General features: G+C 49.9%; 1 protein-coding gene and 1 pseudogene across 1 annotated transcript; one reads left to right on the top strand and one right to left on the bottom strand.

The window, feature by feature from the left end:
• Positions 1-4154: 4154 nt before the first annotated feature.
• GATA1 (GATA binding protein 1) lies at positions 4155-11115 on the bottom strand. The gene is made up of 6 exons (XM_038587377.1): positions 11004-11115; positions 7251-7484; positions 6366-6743; positions 6100-6245; positions 5398-5523; positions 4155-4677 (listed from the first exon to the last, which is right to left on the bottom strand). Exons 2-6 carry the CDS (start codon positions 7465-7467, stop codon positions 4306-4308), a joined length of 1239 nt encoding a protein of 412 aa, XP_038443305.1. The 5' UTR covers positions 7468-7484; positions 11004-11115; the 3' UTR covers positions 4155-4305.
• A 1945-nt stretch (positions 11116-13060) lies between these two features.
• On the top strand, positions 13061-19773 carry LOC119868280 (annotated as a pseudogene).
• Positions 19774-20057: the final 284 nt, after the last annotated feature.

Raw genomic sequence — 20057 nt, 5'->3', positions numbered from 1 at the left:
CTAAAATATGCTAGCTGCTGTAACAAACCCAGAATTGGGGATTAATAAATAAATGTTTATTTCTTGCTCATATAAGTCAATGTGAATATTTATTACTGATCACTCAGAGGCCCAGGCAACTTCCATTTTGTGTCTCTGCTCTCCTCTGAATCCTTGGAGTTCTCACTGTTCAGCTGGTAGATGGGAAAAGAGAGAGTGAGGGATTCTGTGAGAGATTTTTATGGGCTGGGCCTGAAAGTGGTGTATAACATCACTTTGCCCATACTCCATTGGTCAGAACTCTGTCACATGTCCGTATCTCATTGTAAAAGAGATTGGGAAAGTGAGCTCAGGAAGACGGTTTGAAGAGCCTATAGCAGTGCCTGCTACAGGATTCTGTAGACCCCACAGAACTTTTCTGTCCAATGTGGCAGCCACTAGCCACAGGCAGGATAGTGGTTCCTGTATAAGGTGCAGGTGGAGTTTCCAGGACAAGGCCAGAGCCAGGGCTGTCAGAGTCACATCAGGGCTACCTATTCAGAGTTGAGTATTTCCAGAAAGCAAGGTTAGGAGTTCCTATAAAGGATCAGGCCAGAGATTCCCATGAGGATTTCTGTTGAGAGGAAAAGGTTTTCTACAGAGAGTTCTAGTACAGTTGTAGGCAAGGCTTCCTATAGAGGGTAAAGGCTATGGAGCTAATGCATGGTAAAGATAGGAAGCCTTGTACAGTGCCTAGGAAAGGGATCCTGTGCCAGATGAGGCCATAGGTACCTGTATAAGGTGAGATCTAGGCTTAAAGTAGAGGGTCAGGAAGGGGTTTTATTTTCTTCTTCCTTTTTTAAAAAAGATTTTATTTATTTATTCATGAGAGACACACAGAAAGAGAGAGAAGCAGAGACACAGGCAGAGGGAGAAGCAGGCCCCATGCAGGGAGCCCGATATGGGACTCGATCCCCGGTCCCCAGGATCACACCCTGGGCCGAAGGCAGGCGCTCAACCGCCGAGCCACCCAGGGATCCCTCTTCTTCCTTTTATTTAAAAAAGAAAGCGTTTTAAGTTTAAGACTGAGGTTCCTGTTGAGAGTTGGATTGTAGTGGGGGGTGGGCACCTGGCTGGTGCAGTTGGTTGAGTCTGACTCTTGGTTTAGACTCAGGTCATGATCTCAGGATCCTGGGATCAAGCCCTGGGTTGGGCTCTGTGCTCATTGTGGAATTGCTTAAGATTCTCTCTCTCCCTTTCCCTCTGCCCCTCCCCACACCATGCCCTCACATGCTCGCTCTTTCTCTCTCTCTCTCAAATAAATCTTTTTATTTTTTTATTTTTATTTATTATTATTATTATTATTTTTAATTTTTATTTATTTATGATAGTCACACACACACACACACACACACACACACACACACACACACAGAAAGAGAGAGAGGCAGAGACATAGGCAGAGGGAGAAGCAGGCTCCATGCACTGGGAGCCTGACGCGGGATTCGATCCTGGGTCTCCAGGATCGCGCCCTGGGCCAAAGGCAGGCGCTAAACCACTGCGCCACCCAGGGATCCCTCAAATAAATCTTTTTAAAGAAGAGTTGGATCATGGGTTCTTATGGACTCTACAGGTTAGGGTGTGAGGTCAGGGATTGTGCACAGTGACATCAGGGGTCATTGTCAACAGTGGAGGCAAGAGCTATATTCAATTGGAGTTTCTGAAGAGGTTGAGGATGGAGTTTCTACCGAGAGCCAGGTCGGTGGTTCAGAACTAGATTTTTATTGTGGTTGGAGTGTTTCTATTTTTTTGAAGATTTTATTTATTCATGAGAGACACAGAGAGAGGCAGAGACATCGGCAGAGGGAGAAGCAGGCTCCCCATGGGGACCCCCATGCGGGACTCAATCCCAGGACTCTGGGATCACGACCTGAGCCAAAGGCAGACATTCAACCACTGAGCCACTAGGTGCCCCTGAAGTGTGTCTAAAAATGCTATCTGGAGGGCTGGGCTCCAGTATAGTGTGAAGACAGAGATGTCCTGTCCAAGGTCAAGGTAGGATTTCTGTAGAGAGATTGAGACTAGTGAAAAGGTGTCTTTAAAGGATTGGTACAAGGGTTTCCTTATAGTGTGAGCTCACAGATTCCTAATTTGGCTAAGTCAGAGGTTCCTGTGCCATGATAGGACAGGGCTTCCTCCTATGCAAGGTAAAGGCCGATATTCCTGTCTAGGGTCAGGATGGGTTTCCTGTTGCTAGTTAGAGAAAGGGTTCCCTTAGAGTGTCAGGCTAGCCATTTTTCTGGGAAGTGAGGGCTGGGGCTCCTGAACAAGATGGGGCCAGGCACATATCCAGCACAGATTCTGAGAGAGGTTTCTGTTCAAGATGTGGATAGGGGCTCCTACAGAGTGAGAGAGCTGCTGGGTTTCTGTGGGGTTTCTGTGGGGTGGCCAGGCAGGCAAGAGGTTTTTGCAAGGCCAGGGCAGTTCTGGACAATCCCTGTAATGAGCATAGACTGCTGTGATTCTGCAGCAGGGTAGCATGGTGGGTAGCTGAAGGAGTACTGTCCTGAGGACATCTGCTTACCCCTACTCTGTTCAGGATATGCAGGCCTGCAGTCCTTATCTCTGGGGCCCTAAGGGAAAGCCATGAAGAGAAGCTGCCTAAAAGCAAATTCAGATTTGAGTGGATTGAGGAGTGAGTGATGAGAGACAAGAGGGACAGAGAGACAGACAGACAGAGAGAAGCAGCCAAGTTAAGTGTGAGCAAGACTCACGTGGGGGGAAGTGGCATCCAAAATGCACTCCTTAAACTCAGTGTGGTCAGGGCAAGTTATGCTGGTTCTGAACCTTACTTTTTCATTAATAAAATGAAAATGGAAAATGAGTATATTTTCTTTTCCTTGGAGGTGTTTTTTTTCAGGTGTTCACAGAGCTAAAGCAACTGATGCTTCCTAGCCAGCCATTCCTTGACCCACAGCAAGCACTCAGCAAATGGTGCTGCTTGCTGTCAGGAGTGTGGGTAGTATGGAGGCTAAGCCACAGAGCCTGGCTCGGCCCCATGTCACCAGCTGTGTGGTCTCAGGAAAGCCACTCAACCCCTCTGGCTTGGATGTCACCTGACTCAGCATAGGCTCCTATGTCAGGGTTTTCCATTTTGGAAGAACACATTCCACTCTGCGGGGGAGCAGTTGGCCCAGGTGACTAGATGCATTGGCGAGAGGAGTGGCACTCCCGGAGAGCTCCCAGCACCTCCAGGATCTAAATATCACCCCCAGAAGCTATTCTGTTCTCCTCATCTTCCCCTCTCCTTCTCTACCATTTCCCACAGAGCTGCAGGCCGATCTGGGCTGAGAGAGATAAGAGGTGACTGACAGGGAAAGCCCAGGGGCAACCCCATGGTCCCGCACTGGCCTTCTGACTCTCGTGATGGCTACCATTCTGGCCCCTACCTCTTCCTCCCATTTCCTGTCTTGCACATGTCTTTTGTCCTCTGGAAGAGGGACCCTCATTTAGACCAACCAAAACTATATGTTGATCCTTCCACGAGGGAGTACATGTAGGGCTGCCCACGTCATCAGCCACTCATAGACACTGTGACATGGCACATGCCATGTGATCTGCACTTACACACACAGAGACTCGCATAGAAATAATGCTGTGTAGACCTCTGCGGTCACCCTGTTCTGCCTCCACACACCACCACACACAGGCTTTATTCCACATGCCAAAAGTGTTGGATCCATCTGCTTCTGTGCCCACCACACAGGCCATCACGTTTTCTCAGAGATCACCCCAAAATGGTGCACAGTCACACCAACACAGCACCACACATTCTTCCGCACATGCCATCATGTACACACACTTACACATTCTCTAACGCCATCACCTATGCCCCGGCTCTTGCTGTCGCCTGGTGTCACACATACTATCTTGCAAAGCCTCACCCTCCTCAGTCACACACTGGATCTCACACTGTGATGTGGGGCTACACATGCTGTCTCAGACAACCCAGGAGCTGTCACACGCAGTTTCATGTACACCATTTACAGTGGCACGTCATAAGCCACAATCATGAAGTGTTACACATGCTGCCTCAGCTCCCCATGGCCACACATTGCAGCCATACACTGTCATCAAAGACTCTGACATCCTGCCTACTATCACTCTTTATTCAGTCTCACACAGACTTATGCCTCTGCTTTCAGGACTTTGGTGGTTTTATTTTACAAAAATCTTTGAAGATCCAGGCCAAGGGATGGCTGGGGCCCAGAGGGTGGGGTGGTACAGACTGCTGGCTACATAGGAGAGGGACCCCACCCTCCTGCCCTGAGGCCATGCTCTGTGCCCTCAGGAGCTGAGTGGAGCCACCACAGTGGTGGTGGTGGTGGGAGGAACAGGACCTGTGGGAAAGGAGCTGGCGGAGGACCCCAAGAGGGGTCCTGGGAAAGGCATGAGGTGGCTAACAGGCCCCGACAGCACCACGGGGCCCAGGCCTTGATAGAGATGGGCAGTACTGGGCGGGCCCAATGTCAAGCTTGAGGCCACCTCGCCACAATTCCCACTCCCGCTGCTCCCAGCCACCACCATGAAGCCACCAGCCGGTCCTTCAGCTCCTCCTGTACCTCCCAGACTTGACCCTCGTTTCTTTTTCCCTTTTCCAGATGCCTTGCGGTTTCGAGTCTGTATACCATCCTTCCGCATGGTCAGTGGCCGGTTCACCTGCCAAAAGGGAGGCTGTGAGTGTTTCCCAACTCCACATCTTTGCCTCTCTGTCTTTTTTTTTTTTTTTGAAATATTTATTTCTTCATGAGAGACACACACACACAGAGGCAGAGGCATAGGCAGAGGGAAAAGCAGGCTCCCCACAAGGAGCCCGATGGGGGACTCAATCCTGGACCCCAGGATCATGCCCTGAGCCAAAGGCAGATGCTCAGCTGCTGAGCCACCCAGGCATCCCAGCCTCTGTGTCTTGACTAGGGAAGCCACCTCCATCCCCCATCTTCAAGCCCAAAGAATCGGTTCAGGGACTAGGGGGCATGACCCTGGTATGGTGCGGGGATTGTCCTATGGAATTCCAAGGTTATGAGGCCCTGGGCTTGGGCAAGCCTCTGAGAGCTGCCTCTGGTTTAGGGCAGGAGGATGGAAGTTAGCTGATGGCTAGAGAAGAGGAAGGAGCCAGAGGAGGGAGGAGGGGCAGTAGGGAGTGGAAGGGTGTGAGGAGATGAATGGAGGAGGGAGGAAGGAGGATGGAGGAGGAGGGGACTAGAGAAGGAAGGAGGGGGCAGAAAAGGAGTAGACAGAAGGGGAAAAGGAGAGATGAGGGAGGGCAATGGAGGGAAGCAAAGGTGGAAGTGGAACAGGAGCAAGGGAGGAGGGAAGTGGGATGACAGAAGGAGAGGAGGGAGGAGGGAGGCTCCAGAGGAATAGGGCAGGGCAAACCTGGTGTAGCTTGTAGTAGAGGCCACAGGCATTACACACAGGGTCCCCACTGGCATTTCTCCGCCACAGTGTCGTGGTGGTTGTCTGGCAGTTGGTGCACTGAGTACCTGCCCGTTTGCTGACAATCTGGGGGAGAGAGAATGTGAGGGTCAGCCTACTAGGAGGTGGAGAACCCAAGGGGTCAGTGTCAGGTTGAAGGCAGGGCTTCCCCTGTAGAGTAAGAACAGATGTTCTTATAGGACGATGACTGTGGGTTCTCTTTAGGGCAAGGACAAGGCCTCCTGGCCAGGTTAGCGGATTTTGGTATTGGGGGTGAGACTGCATCAGTGATTCCCAACTTTGGCCATACGTGGGAATCGCTCAGGGAGTTGAGAACAATCCTGCTGCCCAGGTGACACCCTAGATCAATGAAATCACATCTAAAGGAGGGCCCCAGGCGCCTGTGGTTCCAAGTGTCCTGAGGTGAGTCCCGTGTGAAGCCAAGGAGGAAACCCTGCTGTGCAGGGAGAGGATGGGGTTCCTGCGTGTAACTTATGAAGGTAGGTTGAGGATAGGCATTCCTGTGCACAGCTGGGTTCCCGCATGGGTGGGGAAGGGATGGGCGGGGTGGGACATGGGTTCTCAAGAGCGTGAGGATAGGGATCCTTGCACAGGTCAAGAACAGCAGGTCCTGGGTAAGGGGAGGCAGGCCTGGGGTCTTACCAGGCGCTTCTTGGGCCGGATGAGGGGCCTGTTCTGCCCATTCATCTTGTGATAGAGGCCACAGGCATTGCATAGGTAGTGGCCCGTCCTGTCCCGCCGCCACAGTGGAGTGGCTGTTGCTCCGCAGTTTACACATTCCCTGGCCTCTGATGGGGTGGACAGAGGGGACGGGGGAGCCCAGGCTGAGCCCAACTCTGCCTTGGACAGCCCCCTCCACACACACACACACATACCTCAACCTCCCTGTCCCTTTTTGGGGACCTCACCGCAGGGGGGCAAGGGCAGTGTTCCACGAAGCTTGGGGGAGGAATAGGCCGCTGGATTGAGGGGGCTCCCGGTGGGAGAAAAGAAGGTACTGGAAAAGTCAGGACCCCCGTAGGCACTGCTGGGGACAGGGATTGATGAAGGCAGTGCAGGCCCCAGCGTCAAGAGATCTGGACTTAGCCGCTCTGTCTTTAAGGTCTCCAGGAAGCTGCTGCCGCCTTTCCCATCTGGGTCTTCTGGGGCCTGGGGAGGGGAGTCCTCGCGGGTGGGGCACACAGTCGAGGCAGGGTAGAGCCCTGTCTTGCCGTAGGTCCAGCCAGTGTACGGTGAGCCCCCTGGGATCCCCTCCATGCAGTTGAGCAGTGGGTACACCTGAAAGACTATTATGGAGGGTGGGTATGGGAAGGAAGGAGGGATCAGTATAAAGCTATCCTGCTTTTGGGGTGCAGCGGTGCCCGGTCAGTTCTGACAGAGCAGCCAAGTTTTTAGTCTTCCCATAGGTGACCAGAACAGCTGCTGGCCACTGGGTAGCTCCAGGATTCTGAGCCCCACTTGTCACTTTGGCAACTACAGAACCTCTGCCGGTTTCCAAAGGGGCTTTGAGGGTGACCGTTGGGATTCAGAGCCCTATGGATCACTTGACAGTTAGGGCCACCATTGCCTACTTTCAATGCTGCTTTCCAGTCTGGTCACCCCAAGACAGGTTGGGGGAGCATTGGGCATTCCCAGGTCTGGGCTTAACTGGGGCAAGTGGCTAGCTCAGTCATCTGAAGGTTTCTGGCCATTTTTAAGATGACCTCTTAGTGGGATTCTGCCCTAGTTGAGGGTCCCCAGGGCAGCCCAGACAGCACGGAGTCAGTGCTAAGACAGCCACCCAAAGGAGTTACCTGGGGAGTGCCTGTAGGCTTCGGCATCCCTGTAGTAGGCCAGAGCCGCTGCGGCCGTGGCCGTGCTGGGGGCCGTGGAGGAGGCTGCTGCATCCAAGCCCTCTGGCCCAGAGGGGAAGAAGACCCCCGACTCCGGTGGTGACGATACCAAGGCCGGGTCCACAAACTGGGGCAGGGGCTCCGAGGTCCCCAGGGCCCCTAGGCCAGGGAACTCCATGGGGCCTCGGGTATGACCTGTGAGGACGGGAGGGGTCCTCAGACTCCAAACTTCTTCTCCCCTTTCCACACTGCCCCTCCTCCCTCCTTTCTCCCTCCCCTGCTCCATTCCCTGTCTTCATAGCCTTCTTTTCCTCCGCCCCATCTTTCCCGTCCTCCCTTCCATCATCCCCTCCTTCCTACTGCCCCTTCTCCTCCCCTTCCTACCCCACTTGTCTTTCTTCCCCTCCCTCTCTTCCATTCCCTCTTCTCTTCTGCCTCCTTTCTTCTCTCTCCCTCCTTCCACCTCTTCTTTTCCTTCCTCTCATCACTTCCCTTCTCTCTCCTCTCTTCTTCCCTCTCCTCTCTTTCCCTCATACCTTTTATTCTCTCTCCCTGGCCCTCCTCCCCTTCTCTTTCTTCATTTGTTCCCCCTCTCTCAGCCACTCATCCTCCTTTCCCCTTTCTGCATCTCCTCCCCTCCTCATTTTCTCTTTCCTTCCTGACTGTCCCCTTCCTCCCTTCCTTTTCCTTCATCTTCCTCCTCTCCCTCCCTTTCTACTCATCTCTTTCTTCTCTCCTCATTTTCTCCTGTCCTCCGCCTCTTTTCCCCCAATAGGAGTTTGGGTGGGCTGGGCTGGGGTGCAGAGCCAGAGTCCCTGGAACCACTTGTCAGCCCTGGGACCTTGGGGTTCACCCTCCTGTGCTCCCCAACTTCATTCCTATCTGTTGCATCTTCTAACTTTCTCAGAAACCCATGGTTTCCGGCTTGACTCCTCCCTCCCCCCACCTCCGTTGGGTCTGCAGACAGAGGGCCCCCTCAGTTCCTCCCTGCTCAATGGGGGGGGTCATTACCCCTCACGGCTTATCTCTGCCATCCCCGCCCAACTTTTGAAATCACCCCAAGGCCACTGGCTTCCTCTGAAGAGGGGGACAGGTCTGAGGTGTTCCCTCTACCCATACCCTCTGCCCTGGGGAGGTCTACCATAGTTCTGCTTTCGGGTTCCTTCACTTCCAACCATCCGCAGGCCTCAGTTTCCCCAGCTGCCAGATAGGAGGTGGTTACAGGGGCCCAGCTAAGACCTGTGAGATGGCGGCTTGGTCTCTGCCCCTTTGTCTCTGTCCCTCCTTGTGTGTGTATCTGTGTCACTAAGGCTTACTCTCCTCACACACTTTCTTCTCCAGCCCGGCCCTCCATATTTCTGCCCTTCTTTCTATGTCTTACCCTCTCTCTTTCTCTGCTTTTGTGAATGCCTGATTCCACCTCCTTTCTCTTTTTTTTTTTGCCACGTTTCTATCTCTGATTGTCTCTCTCCATCTTTATCTCTATGTCTTGCGTCTTTTTCTGTTTCTCTTCTCCCTTCCCTCTCCAGTCATGTCTCTGAATGTCTCTACATCTCTCCCACTCAATCTCTTTCTGCTTATCTTCTCTCTGACTCTCACTCTTTTCCTGCCCTCTGGCTTTATTTCTAGTCTGCCTTACTAGTCCCACCTCCTCTCCCATACCTCACTTCACATAGCCTGGGAGTGGGGAGAGCCAGAAAACCTACTCCTGCCCCTGACTTGCCCTATGAATCTGAAGGCCTCAGTTTCCCTGTCCTTGAGGTGGAGTGACAGAGTAGAAGGCCATCTTCACAGCCCCAGCCTACATGACCCACTGTGAACACTGTCGGCTCAGGGTTGGGGGTTGTGCTGGGGAAGAGATGAGCCGGCAGCTCTGTCCACCACCAATCTCTGGGCCCCGGGGTCTCCGATGACTGTTCCCAGAGTAGGTGTCTTGCCGCTTCCTCAGTTTCCAGCTGTTTCCTCTGTGCCTCTCCACAATTCTATCTGTGAAGATCTCGCCTTCTGTTCCTGGGTCTCCTTCACTTTCACGCTGTCTCCTTCTGTTTCTCCTTTCTTTTTCTTCATGTCTGTCCCTAGCTCTTTTTCTCCCTCCTTCTCTCCCTCCCTCCCATGCTCTCTGCCCCTCTCCCCTCCCCCCTCTCCTCCTCTCTCCCTTCCTTCTCTGTCTGCCTGTCTCTTGTTCTTTCTGTCTCCATCACCATTGTACCTTTATCCCCCCTCATCCTCACCTCACCTCACCCTGTCCCCCATGGTCTCCCTCTAGTCCCATGGCCCCACATCCCTGCACCTAGCACCTTGGTGGGTCCAGGGCTGCCCACCCGTCCTATGGCAGGGGCCCAGCCCCCCCACCCCCAGTTATCACTCTCCGGACAGAGATAAAGTTTATCTCGAAGCTGGGGGATATGAAAGCTCCTTATCAGCTGCCCCACTAGAGTAAGTGCTGCCCCAACGGGCAGCAAGCAGCAGGCTGGCACCCTCAACTCTCCCTCGGCCCAGCCCCTCACCCCAGGTAACATCCCTGTCCCAGCCTTCAAGGGAGGGTCTCATTGGACTGGAGGGAACAGAGATAGGGTCTGGGGGCAGATGAGTCTTGGGAGGCTTTGATGTGGAATTTGAGGTCAGATAGAGGGGTGGGGGACTCAGGGAGAGGTTGGGGGCATAGCTCTAGTTTGGGGAAAGCAGATAATGGTATTTGAGGAGCAGAGACATTTGAAAGGTCACATTTGGGGATCAGAAATAGGCTGGAAAAGCAGAAACAAGATTGGGGATGTGAGGTGAAGTTTGAGAGCCAGAAAGTTGAGAAGTTGGGAATGTAGTTCAGGGAGTCAGAGATGAATTCAGAGGATCATGGAAAAGTTTGGAGGTTCCATGGGTTTCGCTGGAGCAGAGATGGAGTTTAGGGGTCAGAGCTGGGTTTGGACAGGCAGGAATGTGTCTGATAGAGATAAGTTATGAGAGCAGAGGAGGAGTTTGAGAACTGAGATGGAATTGGAATGGAGAAAGATTTGGGACCAGAGGAGATCTGGGGACCAGAGACATATTTGGGGGCTGAGATGGGGTTTAGGGAAGGTAGGCATGAGGATTCATGTGGCAGACAAGACTTAGTGTAGTAGACTTGGTGTTTAGAGTGACAGACATTTTGGTGTGCAGGCAAGGGGCTGGGGGGAGAGAAGTGGTTTGGAGGGGATCAGAGAGAAGTCACAGGGAAAAATATGACGCTTAAGAGGCACAGATGGGGATAAGGGGATGAAGCTGGGGTTTAGGGGACCAGAGAATGTGGAGCAGAAACCATAATGGGGAGCAGACAAGGGCTTGGGGAGCAAAGTGAGCTTTGGGGGCAAACTCAGAAACAACTCCAGGTGAGTGAAAAGCAGATTTGGGGCAGAGATAGGATTTGGGGGAGAGAGGCATGTTGTAGGGGGCAGAGATGGGGAAAAGGGAGCAGAGTTAAGGCACCAGGAGTAGATATCTTAGAGAGGGTGGGAGTTAGGGCAGAAAAGAGGTTGGGCTTGGGGGGCAGTTTCAGGGTAGAGATGAAGGTTGGAAAGACAGGTAGTTTGGAGGAGCTGTGAAGGGTATTGGGGGTGGTAGACACTTCGGGGACCAGCGGCAGGCTGGGGATCCTGAAGCAGGCTGGAGGAGTAGCTTTGAGGTAAGGGACAGCAGGCCTGGGGTTTGCCTTGCTGGGGGCTCTGGGGGTCTGAGACTGACCTGGGCTTGTTGGCGCAGAGGGTTCGGCCGCGTTGGGGATGTGGCGAGTTCAGTGTGATCCCAGGGGGTGTCCTGGCTGGCCTTGGCCTTTGAGGTTCCCTTCCTCCTTCCCTCCCTCCCTCCCCTCTCCCTCCTCCCTCCTCCCCAGGGAGTGGCTGGTGCCCCAGTGGGTGGGGCAGACCAGGGGAGGGGGCGGGCTCCCTGCTGGTGGGGCACCTCTTGGGCAGTGGGAGCCTCCCTCTGCCCCACCTGCCTACCCCATGGATTCTCAGACCCTGTTCACCTTGGGCTCCCATAGACTTCAGTGTCCAGCCAAACAAAATGGGCCAAAGCCAAGACAAAATGAAACTAGCAGATAGGGTTTTATGACTCCGCAAGGCTTTTCAGCGTGTGTTTCCAGAGTCCCTACTGTGTGCTGGGTCAGATTTGGGCTTGGGCCCTTGCGTATATGAATCTTTCTGGCCCCAGGGAGAGGAGGGGTGTGACTATACCCATTTTGCAGGCGAGAAGAATGAGGCTCACAGAGGTTCGGTGGGATTAGAACCAGGGCCCATGGGACATCTTGATGACCCAGGCCCAGCCTGAAGGCTGGGCCAGACCAGGGCTGGCGGGAGGCAGGGGCACACTTACTCAGTGCCCCACTGGGGCTTACGCCAGCTCCGGCCTGCCCTGGGGCAGCAGATAAGTCTTATCAGATGGAGGAGACTGTGGCTGTTGGCTCCGCGGTAACAGGCTGTCTTGGGATGGGGGGCGGGGCTGGGGGGGCACCCAGGGACAGCGGCTTCAACTTGTTGCCACCATGCTGCTTTGGAGGCGGGAAACAGGTGCGACCCAGGGTTGGTGGCTCTGTGGGTCCCTGAAGAGTGGGATAGAGTGGGGGAAGGGAAGAACTGCAGGGCTAGAGAAGGAAGAGAGGCAAGAGAGCAAGAGACAGAGAGATGGGAATGGAGAGACTTAGGGAGAAAAAGTGAGACAGCTGGAAGGAGGCAGAGAGAAGGCACAGGAAGGAGGGAGAGATGCCAAGAGAGCCAGCAACAGTTAAAGATCCATAGAGAGAGGGGCAAAGAGAATGAGAGCCACAGCAGAAGGTGAAAGATACAGCCTGACATTGATGGAGGCCAAGGACACAAGTGGAGAACTCCAGAAGGGAGACAAAGATGATGATGTAGAGGGAGACGGAGTCTGAGAGGAAGTCCACAAGACCCCAGATGTCAGCCTGGGGTCTGCTCTGGGCTGGTGGTGCTGGGGTGGGTGGGACAGGTCCGTGTGGGGTGATGTGGACTCATAGGATCTGTGGCTCTGCCCTCAACCTACTGAGAGGGCCCTCCAGAACTTTTGCTCCTCAGTCCCCACCTTTCTGTCTTGCCTTACCTCTCCCAAATAGTAGCACCAGAAACGACAGCCTGTGTTTCATGCTGACACAGAACCAGGCCAGGCCTGCTCTGAGCACTTTCTCCATGTAAAATCAATGGACGCACATACAGACACTAGGTGTCCAATTTGGGTCCCTGTAGAGAGGGTAAGACCACACACACTGGTGGTTCCAGGACGCCACAGGACAGAGCACTCTCCTGACCACCCATTCTACAGATGGGGAGATTGAGACCTGCCCAGGGCATGGGGCAATGATGGAGCCCTGGGTCAGTGGGTCCTGCTCCCCCACTGGCTGCCCCAGTAGGAGCTTGCTGTCCTCATCTTGCCTCCATGGGCCTCATTGTCCTCAGAAGCAAAATGAGAGGTATGCTGAGCTTTTATTTTTTTTTAAGACTTTATTAATTTATTCATGAGAGACAGAGAGAGAGAGGGGCAGAGACACAGACAGAGGGAGAAGCAGGCTCCCTGCAAGGAGCCCAATGTGGGATTCGATCCCGGATCCCAGGATCACGCAATGGGCCAAAGGCAGATGCTCAGCGGCTGAGCCACCCAGGTGTCCCATGCTGAGCCTTCATAAACAAGGAGGATGAGGACCCCTATGAGTTAGGTGGTAAGGTTTTCAGGACTTCCACTCTAGAGCCAACCTGCCCTCATTTATAGACTGCCCTAACCACCGAGGGGCCATGTGGCCTTGGGTAAGTTAGCAGCCTCTTTGGACCTCAGTTCCTCATCTGTAGAGATGGGGTAATAATAGCAGCTATTCCATAGAGTGATTGGGACAGCTAAATGAGATTTAATCCGTTAAGTGATTTTAACTCACTTGAATCTGAAATCTCAATAAATGTTAAGTACTCTTATTTATAGAGTACTTCATGTGTACAAGGGGTAGTCCTTGACCCTTTTTTACTAGCACTACTAATTCCAGTAATAATGCTAATAATATGTGACTCTGATACCAATTTTAATTAACAATCCTAATTCTAATATCGATACTAATCTTTTTTTATACTAATCTTTTCAAAAAGGTTTTACTTATTTATTAGAAAGCATGCATACACAAGCAGAGGGAGCAGCAGACAGAGGGAGAGGGAGAAGCAGGTTCCCCACTGAGCAGGGAGCCTGATATGGGACCCAATCCCAGGACCCTGGGATCATGACGTGAGCCGAAGGCAGACACTCAACCAACTGAGCCACCCAGGCACCCTATCAATACTAATCTTAATAGTGATAATAATACTGATATTAATTCTAAATCTAATAATTATTATTTTCATTCTATCCACAACCATACTAATGCTAATTCTGGTACAAATACTTTAGCACTAATATAGTAATAACAACAGCAGCAGTAATAATATTAGTAATAACTAATGCTAATTCTGGTACAAATACTTTAGCACTAATATAGTAATAACAACAGCAGTAAGGACTCAAACGTTTGTCGAGCCACCCCAGGCACTGTGCTAAGTGCTCTCGGCTAATTTTATCCTATCTCACCAGGTCCTTGTGGTGTGAGTGTGTATAATTGCCCGCATCTTCCAGACTGGGAGTGGACTCAGGGAAATGAAGATGTTCCTCCCAGGGCCTGTGCTCTTGTCTCAGCTCTGACCCTGATTGGCCACATGATTCCTGGGCAGGCCACCCTCTGAGCCTCAGTTTCTTTGCCTGGATAATGGGTACCATTTTAGAACCCAAAGTGAATGTTATTGAGAGGCCACTCGATACAGGTCCTCCCCGGCACACCATAGATGATGAGCTCTGTAATGATAACTCTCTTTGTTGTTATTTTTAAATTAGAAACGGCAGTTACAATATTGGGAGCAAGTTAGGGAAATCTGTCATCCTCAGGAAGGTCAGGCTGGAGGCATGTCTCAAACAAGAATTTGGCCACTGGACTCAGTCTATTTCTTCATAATTGGAGCAGAGAAAGGGCTTAGGAAGGGAAGTAAGGGGTGGAGGATGGGGACCTTAGAGCCCTGGCTCCATCAAGAGCCAGAAACCTTGAGGCTCACCCCATTCCCTCCCCCATCTCTGTGGAGGGGGCACAGGCCCAGAAGTCTGTGGCGACAGTTCAGCCAGCAGGGAGGCAGCTGGGAGTGGGCAGATAAGGGAATCTGCAGGGCCAGGCCAGGCTTTGGGAGAGACCCAAAGGGTGGGGGTGGGGGTGGGGTGTCCGGGCCAAGTGTCCCCTCTGTCAGGCCTCCATTTGAGGCTCAGCACCAACATCCTCTCTTCCTGGAAGGCTTCCCTGACTGGTTCCCCTCTTCCTGGCATCTTCTGAGTTCTAGAGCTTTGTCCAAGCCCATGGCATGTGGGCTATTTGTGCCTCTTCCAGACTGGAGTCCACCAGGCCAGGGGCCGAGCCTAACTCTCCTTGGTGTCAATCCTGCAGAGAGGAAGCATCAACCAGAGCCTGGCTAAGGACTCAAACGTTTGTCTTAGAACCGAGTTGTTTTATTTTTATTTTTTAAAGAGAAAAGTATGAAGGATAATGTAACAACATTCATCTTTGTTACATGTTAATATTTTGCCTATTTGCTTCAGATACTTTTAAAAGAAATATGGTATTAGGGATCCCTGGATGGCGCAGCGGTTTGGCGCCTGCCTTTGGCCCAGGGCGTGATCCTGGAGACCCAGGATCGAATCCCACGTCGGGCTCCCGGTGCATGGAGCCTGCTTCTCCCTCTGCCTGTGTCTCTGCCTCTCTCTCTCTCTGTGACTATCATGGATAAATAAAAAAAATAATAAAAAAAATAAAAGAAATATGGTATTAGAGATCCAGCTGAAGTTCTTGTACAAATTCCATTTTGCGCTCTCCTTCCACTGCCTTGAGTTTGGTATTTGTCTTCTTCGTGACTGTTTTCATTCCATTACTACAGATCTATGTTATCCATAAACAGCATATGATACCGGAGGTTTTCGGCTTGTTTTTGAACTTCATATAAATGGACTCATATAGCTTTTGTTTCTTCTGCTTGGCATAATGTTTGTGACATTCACCCACGTTGTTGTATGTATTGATAGTTAATTCTCTTTCTATTGAGGTAGAATTCACATACTGCAAAATTCACCCTTTTAAGTGGATGTTTCAGTGGTTAGTATATTCATGATGTTGTACAACTATCATCATTTTCAAATTCTTTTTTAAAATATTTTATTTATTCATGAGAGACACACAGAGAGAGGCAGAGACATAGGCAGAGAGAGAAGCGGGCTCCATGCAGGGAGCCCGATGCAGGACTTGATCCCAGGACTCCAGGATCATGCACTAAGCCAAAGGCAGGCACTTTAACCGCCAAGCCACCCAAGTGTCCCTATGAGTTCTTTACATATTCTGGATTTTAGTCCTTTCTCAGATAATGTGATTTGCAAATATGTGCTTCTATTTTTCGGTTGTCCTTTCACTTTCCCGTGTCCCTTGAAGCACAAAAACTTATAGCTTTTATGAAGTGCAATTTATTTTTTCTTTGATTGCTTATGAGTTACTTGCCATCTAAGAAACCATTGCCTAATCTAAAGTCATGAATATTTATGCCTATGTTTTCTTCCAGAAGTTTTATAGTTTTAGTTCTTACATTCATGTCTTTGATTTTTTAAAAAATATTTTATTCATTTATTCATGAGAGACACAGAGAGAGGGAGGCTCCTTCAGGGACCCTGCTGTGGGACTCCATCCCAGGACCCTGGGATCACAACCTGAGCCAAAGGCAGATGCTCAACCACTGACCACCCAGATGCCCCTGTTTTGTTTGGTGGGGTTTCTTGTTTTTTTGTTTTTTGTTTTTGTTTTTTAGTTACTTTTGGTATATGGTATGAAGTAAGGATCCAGCTTCATTCTTTTGCATGTGGATATCCAATTGTCCCAGTACCATTTGTTGAAAATACTGTTCTTTCCCCTATTGAATTATCTAGTCATGCTTGCCAAAAATCAGTTGCCCATAAATGTCTGAGTTTATTTCTGGACTCTCACTTCTGTTCCATTGATCTATAGATCTATTTCTATGCCAGTACCACCCAGCTTGATTACTATAGCTGTGCAGTATGTTTTTAAATCAGAAAGTTTAAGTCCTCCAACTTTATGCTTTTTCAAGATTGTTGTGGCCATTCTAGGTCCCTAGCATTTTCATATGAATTTTAGGATCAGTTTGTCAATTTCTGCAAAGCAGGCTGGGATTCTGATAGGGATTGCATTAAACCTGTGGATTAGTTTGAGGATATTGCCATCTTAACACCATGAAGTCTTCAGTCTATGATTAGAATATGTAATGTTGGGGCCCCTGGGTGATATATATATATATATAATAACCTCTTATATATGTAATGGTTTTGTTGTGGGTTCCTTAAGATTTTCTCTGTAAGGGACGCCTGGGTGGCTCAGCGGTTGAGCGACTGCCTTTGGCTCATGGTGTGATCCAGGGATCTGAGATCGAGTCCCATATCGAGCTCCCTGCAAGGAGCCTGCTTTTCTCCCTCTGCTTATGTCTCTGTTTTTCTCTCCCTGTGTGTCTCTCATGAATAAATAAAATACTTAAAAAAAAGATTTTCTCTGTATAAGATCATGTCATCTGCAAATACAGATAGTTCTACTTCTTTTTTCCAATGTGGATGCTTTTTCTTTCTTTTTCTTACCTAATTGTCCTGGCTAGAACCTCTAGTACATTGTCGAATAGAAGTGGTGATAGGAGACATCCTTATCTTGTTCCTGATCTCCAGGAGAAAGTTTTTAGTCTTTCATCATTAAGTATGATATTAGTTGTAAGTTTTTTGTAGATGTACTTTATCATATTGGGAAGTTCTCATCTGTTTCTAGTCTGTCAAGTATTTTTATCATGAAAAGGTATTGAGTTTCGCCAAGTGCTTTTTCTGCTGCATCTGTTGAGAAGGTCATGTGGTTTTTGTCCTTTATTAATATGGGATATTACATTGATTTTCTTATGTTGAACAAATCTTGCGTTCTTGGGATAAATCGCACTTGGTCGTGGTGTATGATCCTTCTTATATATTGCTGAATTCTATTTACTAGTATTTTGTTGAAGATTTTTGCATCTATGTTCATAAGAGATATTGGTCTGTAGTTTTCTTGGTATGTTTCTGTCTAATTTTGGTATTAGGTTAGTGTGGCCTTGTAGATTTATTCCCTTTTATGGCTGAGTAGTATTCCATGGAATGGATATACCATGGTTTGTTTAACAATTCATCTCCTGAAGGACATGTGGGTCATTTCCAGTGTTTTCTATATTACAGCAAACCTGCAGTTTACAAATGCATACTCCTCTCTCTGTGCACACACATGCCAAAGAGTTTCTCCAGGGCCAGAGGATATCAGTCCATCAATTCACCTGCTCACCCATCTATCCATCCACCCACCTATCTACCCATTTATTCGTTTACCCATCTGCTGCCAACTCTCCCTCTCTCCTTCTATCCCTCCTTCCTTCTCCCTCTCTCCCTTCCTCAACTCCCTTTCCATTCCCTTCCTCCTTCCCCCCTTCCCTCTTCCCTCTCTCCCTCCTTCTCTCTCTCTTCTCTACTTCCTTCCTCCTTCCTTTCTTTTTTTTAAAGATTTTATTCATGAGAGACATAGAAAGAGAGAGAAGCAGAGACAAAGGCAGAGGGAGAAGCAGGCTCCATGCAGGAAGCTTGATTCAGGACTCGATCCTGGGACCCTGGAATTATGCCCTGAGCCAAAGGCAGATGCTCAACCACTGAGCCACCCAGGCATCCCATTCCTCCTTCCTTTCATAAGTCATCTATCTCCAGGCATATGACTCTGTGTCCAAGGCAAACTGTCTTTCCAAAATAGACAGGAAGCATGGCCCAGGGGGCCCTGGGTGCCTGGCTGCTGGGTGGCCTTTGTGGCCTGGGGGCAGCAGCCCTGAGGGCAGGGACCAGGGATGCCCCAAGATCCTGTGCCTTTGCCAGGTGCCACAGGAGTGAGAGGCTGACCAGTTTCTGTACCCACAGAGCAGTAGGTGCAACAGCCATGCCCTGCTCTCCTATGACAGGCTCAACCAGCACATATGGGTACTGAAGGAGTGAAAGGTGATGATCCCCTGCAAAATATTATTTGAATATATTTTGTTCTATAAGGATGAAATGATGTTTCAGATTGAACAAGGCACCAAGGTCACCCTGACTGACCCCTGGGCCTTCTAGACATTCCTCAGAATGCCACCTTTGAGGACTAGTACTCCATAGGGGGTCCCAGGAGTAGATCACTGTCCAGGAGTGGCCTGGAAGAAATCCAGCTAGATCATATGAAACCTGGATTGGCATCTATTTATTTATTTTTTATTTATTTATTTTTTAAAGATTTTATTTATTTACTCATGAGAGACACACACAGAGAGAGAGAGAGAGAGAGGCAGAGACACAGGCAGAGGGAGAAGCAGGCTCCACACAGGGAGCCTGACGTGGGACTCCATCTCGGGTCTCCAGGATCACGCCCCGGACCGAAGGTGGCGCTAAACCGCTGAGCCACCCGGGCTGCCCTGGATTGACATTTATACAGTCAAAGATTGTTATCCTGCCCAGAAACCTTCACCAAAAGTTACAGTATGATATTGTCTGCGCAGTTTTTCAGTATACAGCTGGGCATTAGAGACCCCTGGGTGTTTACCCCACCAAGTACCTGCCCGTTGGCCCAGCCAGGGAGAATGAGCGAGAACTGTCCCTGAATATAGAGGTGGCAGCATTGGACATCATCCCCAGCTCAAAAGGGACTCGAGACTTGAAAAACAAGGAACTTCATTGAAGAGAAATATTATAATTGTTGGAAGAGAAACATTGATGTGGGGTTTTTTTGTATACATGACTTTGAGTACACAAGCCATGTTTGCGCAAGGGAATGGAATGGAATGGAACGGAACGGAATGGAATGGAATGGAATGGAGAACGTGTGGTAATAGGAATGGAAGAGATGGCTGAGATGGCAATTTCAGATATTCATATGTAGCTCATGTGGGTGCGGGGCCTTCTGCCTGTGGAGATATTATCTAAGTTCAGAGGCATAGATGAGGTGAGGGTCAGCAGGAGCAGCTTGCCTTGGCAGGGAGGAGGGTTTCATTACTGGCATTACAGACAGTTGCTGGATTGCTGCCACGTGGTGATAATAACATGCAGAACAATTTTAGTCAGTTTTACTATTAATTTTTTTTTTTTTAGTTTTACTATTAATTTTTAAGTTCTCTACAGGTAGTGTCTCCTTTTTGCCTGCACTGGTCCCCTGGCCCTGCCTCCTGCTCCCCTGGCCACTGACAAAGTGATTCCTTAAAGTCCCTTCCAGACTTATGGCATGCCCTAATTGCTGTAAATTTTGAGAGAAAACAAACGACTATAATGTAATCATTCCTCAAGGAGACGTTTCAAACAAAAGGGTTTGAAAATCTTAATGTCTTAATGAATGGATAAAGAAGATATGATAGGGGATCCCTCGGTGGCTCAGTGGTTTGGCCCATGCCTTTGGCCCAGGGCACGATCCTGGAGTCCTGGGATCAAGTCCCGCATCAGGCTCCTTGCATGGAGCCTGCTTCTCCCTCTGCCTGTGTCTCTGCCTCTCTCTCTCTCTCTCTCTATATATATATATATATATCTATAATGAATAAATAAAACCTTTTTTTTTAAAAAAAAAGAAGATATGATATATAGATACACACATAGGAATACTACCCAGCCATCAAA

The sequence above is a fragment of the Canis lupus genome, chromosome X (genome assembly GCF_011100685.1).
Source record: "Canis lupus familiaris isolate Mischka breed German Shepherd chromosome X, alternate assembly UU_Cfam_GSD_1.0, whole genome shotgun sequence".
In the NCBI taxonomy this organism is placed as follows: Eukaryota; Metazoa; Chordata; class Mammalia; order Carnivora; family Canidae; genus Canis; species Canis lupus.
The sequence above is the reverse complement of the archived record's forward strand: the minus strand, read 5'-3'. Positions and strand labels throughout refer to the sequence as shown.

Excerpts from the sequence above, each read along its gene's own strand:
- GATA1 (XM_038587377.1), bottom strand. The coding sequence starts at position 7,467 with ATGGAGTTCCCTGGCCTAGGGGCCCTGGGGACCTCGGAGCCCCTGCCC. Across the intron at positions 6,744-7,250 it reads AGCCTACAGGCACTCCCCAG|TCTTTCAGGTGTACCCACTG; the intron begins GTAACTCCTTTG and ends CCTCCATAATAG. Across the intron at positions 6,246-6,365 it reads ACTGCCCTTGCCCCCCTGCG|AGGCCAGGGAATGTGTAAAC; the intron begins GTGAGGTCCCCA and ends CCACCCCATCAG.